This window comes from Mastomys coucha, unplaced genomic scaffold (assembly GCF_008632895.1).
Source record: "Mastomys coucha isolate ucsf_1 unplaced genomic scaffold, UCSF_Mcou_1 pScaffold16, whole genome shotgun sequence".
Lineage (NCBI taxonomy): Eukaryota > Metazoa > Chordata > Mammalia > Rodentia > Muridae > Mastomys > Mastomys coucha.
The window spans coordinates 85,725,671-85,727,887 of NW_022196898.1; the positions used below are offsets into that span (position 1 = coordinate 85,725,671).

The 2,217-nt window shown below is 36.8% G+C and overlaps 1 protein-coding gene across 1 annotated transcript in view; it reads left to right on the plus strand.

The window, feature by feature from the left end:
- Positions 1-510: 510 nt before the first annotated feature.
- The window catches only part of LOC116094355 (all-trans-retinol dehydrogenase [NAD(+)] ADH4), a 16,497-nt gene continuing 14,790 nt past the window's right edge, over positions 511-2,217 (plus strand). Inside the window, exons 1-2 of the mRNA XM_031376182.1 lie at positions 511-554; positions 1,839-1,940. Of these exons, the coding sequence (XP_031232042.1) occupies positions 537-554; positions 1,839-1,940 (120 nt within the window). The 5' untranslated portion in view covers positions 511-536. The remainder of the gene's footprint in view (positions 555-1,838; positions 1,941-2,217) is intronic.

The following is a 2,217-nucleotide window of genomic DNA, read 5'->3' on the forward strand; positions in this document are numbered from 1 at the left end:
CTAAAGGCACTGTGAAGGATCAACAAACAGAACTAAGGTAGGAACATGTGGAAGGGTATACACTCTGAGTCTATTCACACAAATTAATTAATAAACAAAATTGAACCATTTGATAGGAAAGCACAAATATGTAGCAAAACCACAAATGTGCAAGGAAATTATTATCAGTGTGTAAAACAGAAGAATGGGTGGGAGAGAAGTTCCGGAACAATTGAGATGACCTTTGCTTAGTCGTTATTTGTAACTCAGCCTTACACAATTAATGCACTTTGTCTAGTTGATAGATTGTAATAAAAGTTAAAAAAAAAAAAAGAACTAATTAAAAAAAATCTTGGTGGCAGCTGGGAGTGATGAGTTTGTTGATAAACTATGACAGTACAAATGTCACAGCACAGGACAGCCAGGGCTGTGATTGGAGAACCAGCCAGCAGGAATGCTATTTATCCAGAGTCCCCAGCACAGGACACAGAGCATTCTGGGTAGAGGTGAAAGACCAGAGTCAAGAAGACACTTCCAAAGCAAGCTTCCCCAGGAAAATGGGCACCCAGGGAAAAGTAAGTAAAGCCCTCTGTCAGCATCTAGCTGTCTCTTCTGCTGTGTCTGTGCACATTCGCTGAAGAAGCTTCTTCCGGTTCCACTAGAGGCACAGCGACCAAAGTCAACTGAAGGGATAGGAGCAGTCTCTGAGCTAGAAATGTACTCTAAGGAAAAACAACTCTAATTTGCCAAAGTGTCCAGGGTACTCCCACATGATTTAAAGGGGGAGAGGGAGGCTGGGAGAAAATGAGTTACCTACGCTATGACCATCCATGCGGAGAATGTATTTAAGGCATGTGAAGGGATGCGAAAAGTAGATTGTGAAATGCTGTGTATGTGACTCCGTGTGAGGACATGCCAAGGCTTTTCAATGTAAGGAGAAAGTGAGAAACATATAGGTAGGGGTTTTTTCTTCCATTCAAAATCTCTTGCAATGAATATACAGGGCATCTGTGATATAAAAATAACAATTTAAGTCATAATTAAATACTGCCTAAGAACAATTGAGAAGCAAGTATTCAAATGGTCAAAGAAATTTACAATGGTTAGGTAGTGGTCAGGACAAGGGATTATACACTTTCTTTCAACTTTCAATTTTACTTATGTTTGAAATTAAAAATGTAATTTTAGACTGAAAACGTAATGTAGGAATTAATTATAAAATCTTAGGTGTTTAGTTTTTTTTAAGGTACTTTTACTCAATTCTTACAAAGAGAACAATTTTTATTTAACTTACAATCTACTAATAAACTGACAGTGTAAGCCTCACTTCCCAGAATTTTTACCATCTGGAGACCTTAGATGATCATGTTAGTGGATTTAGAATGGGACTTTCTTCTCTAACAATTCCAAAGTGATAGAAATACCTGTTGGTCCAAAAACCACACTCTAAGTATCAAATCAAAAACACACCTAACAACCTCAGCTCAGGTAATTCCAAGCTGATTACAAATACCTTTGGCTACCTGCCAAAACCTTAAGCCCTATAATTATATCTCCCTTGTTATGGAGATAAATATGTAGGAATAGAATTGGGGTAATTTTTCATATACTTGTTTCTCAAAATATAAAAATTATAATTGTTAAATCATAGACATTAGTTTTTGTTAGGATCTCTTCTCCTGAAAATAATGAAAGTATATATACAACTAGTTATAAATTCCTCTCTTTTTATGTAATTATGGCGTTGTCCTTTTTTGAAAAAAGAAAACCAAACCTTTCTCTCTTTCTCTTTCTCCCTTCCTTCCCTCACCTTCAGTCTCCACCTTACCTCTCTCTCTTTTCCATCCTCTCTCTTTCAGGTTATTAAATGCAAGGCAGCCATTGCCTGGAAAACTGGCAGTCCCCTTTGCATTGAAGAAGTTGAAGTGTCTCCTCCTAAAGCTCATGAAGTTCAGATTCAGGTGAGTGGTGACTTTAGCTGGGCAGTACAGACGTGGCCCTAAACGTCGACTTTCCACTATGGGCGCCTATATTTTTAGACCCAGATTTTAAAAGTGACATTATCGGGGTTTTTTTGTTTTGTTTTTTGGGTTTGTTTGTTTGTTTTTACTGTGGGTTTGAATCTAATTCAATTATTTTAATCTTTATACCAACCCTAAGTTTTAGCAAAGTACTTTGTTTTGCATAAGAATTAGTTAGGTTTTCTTTTATTTTCCAAATGCTTATTATGGGGAAATG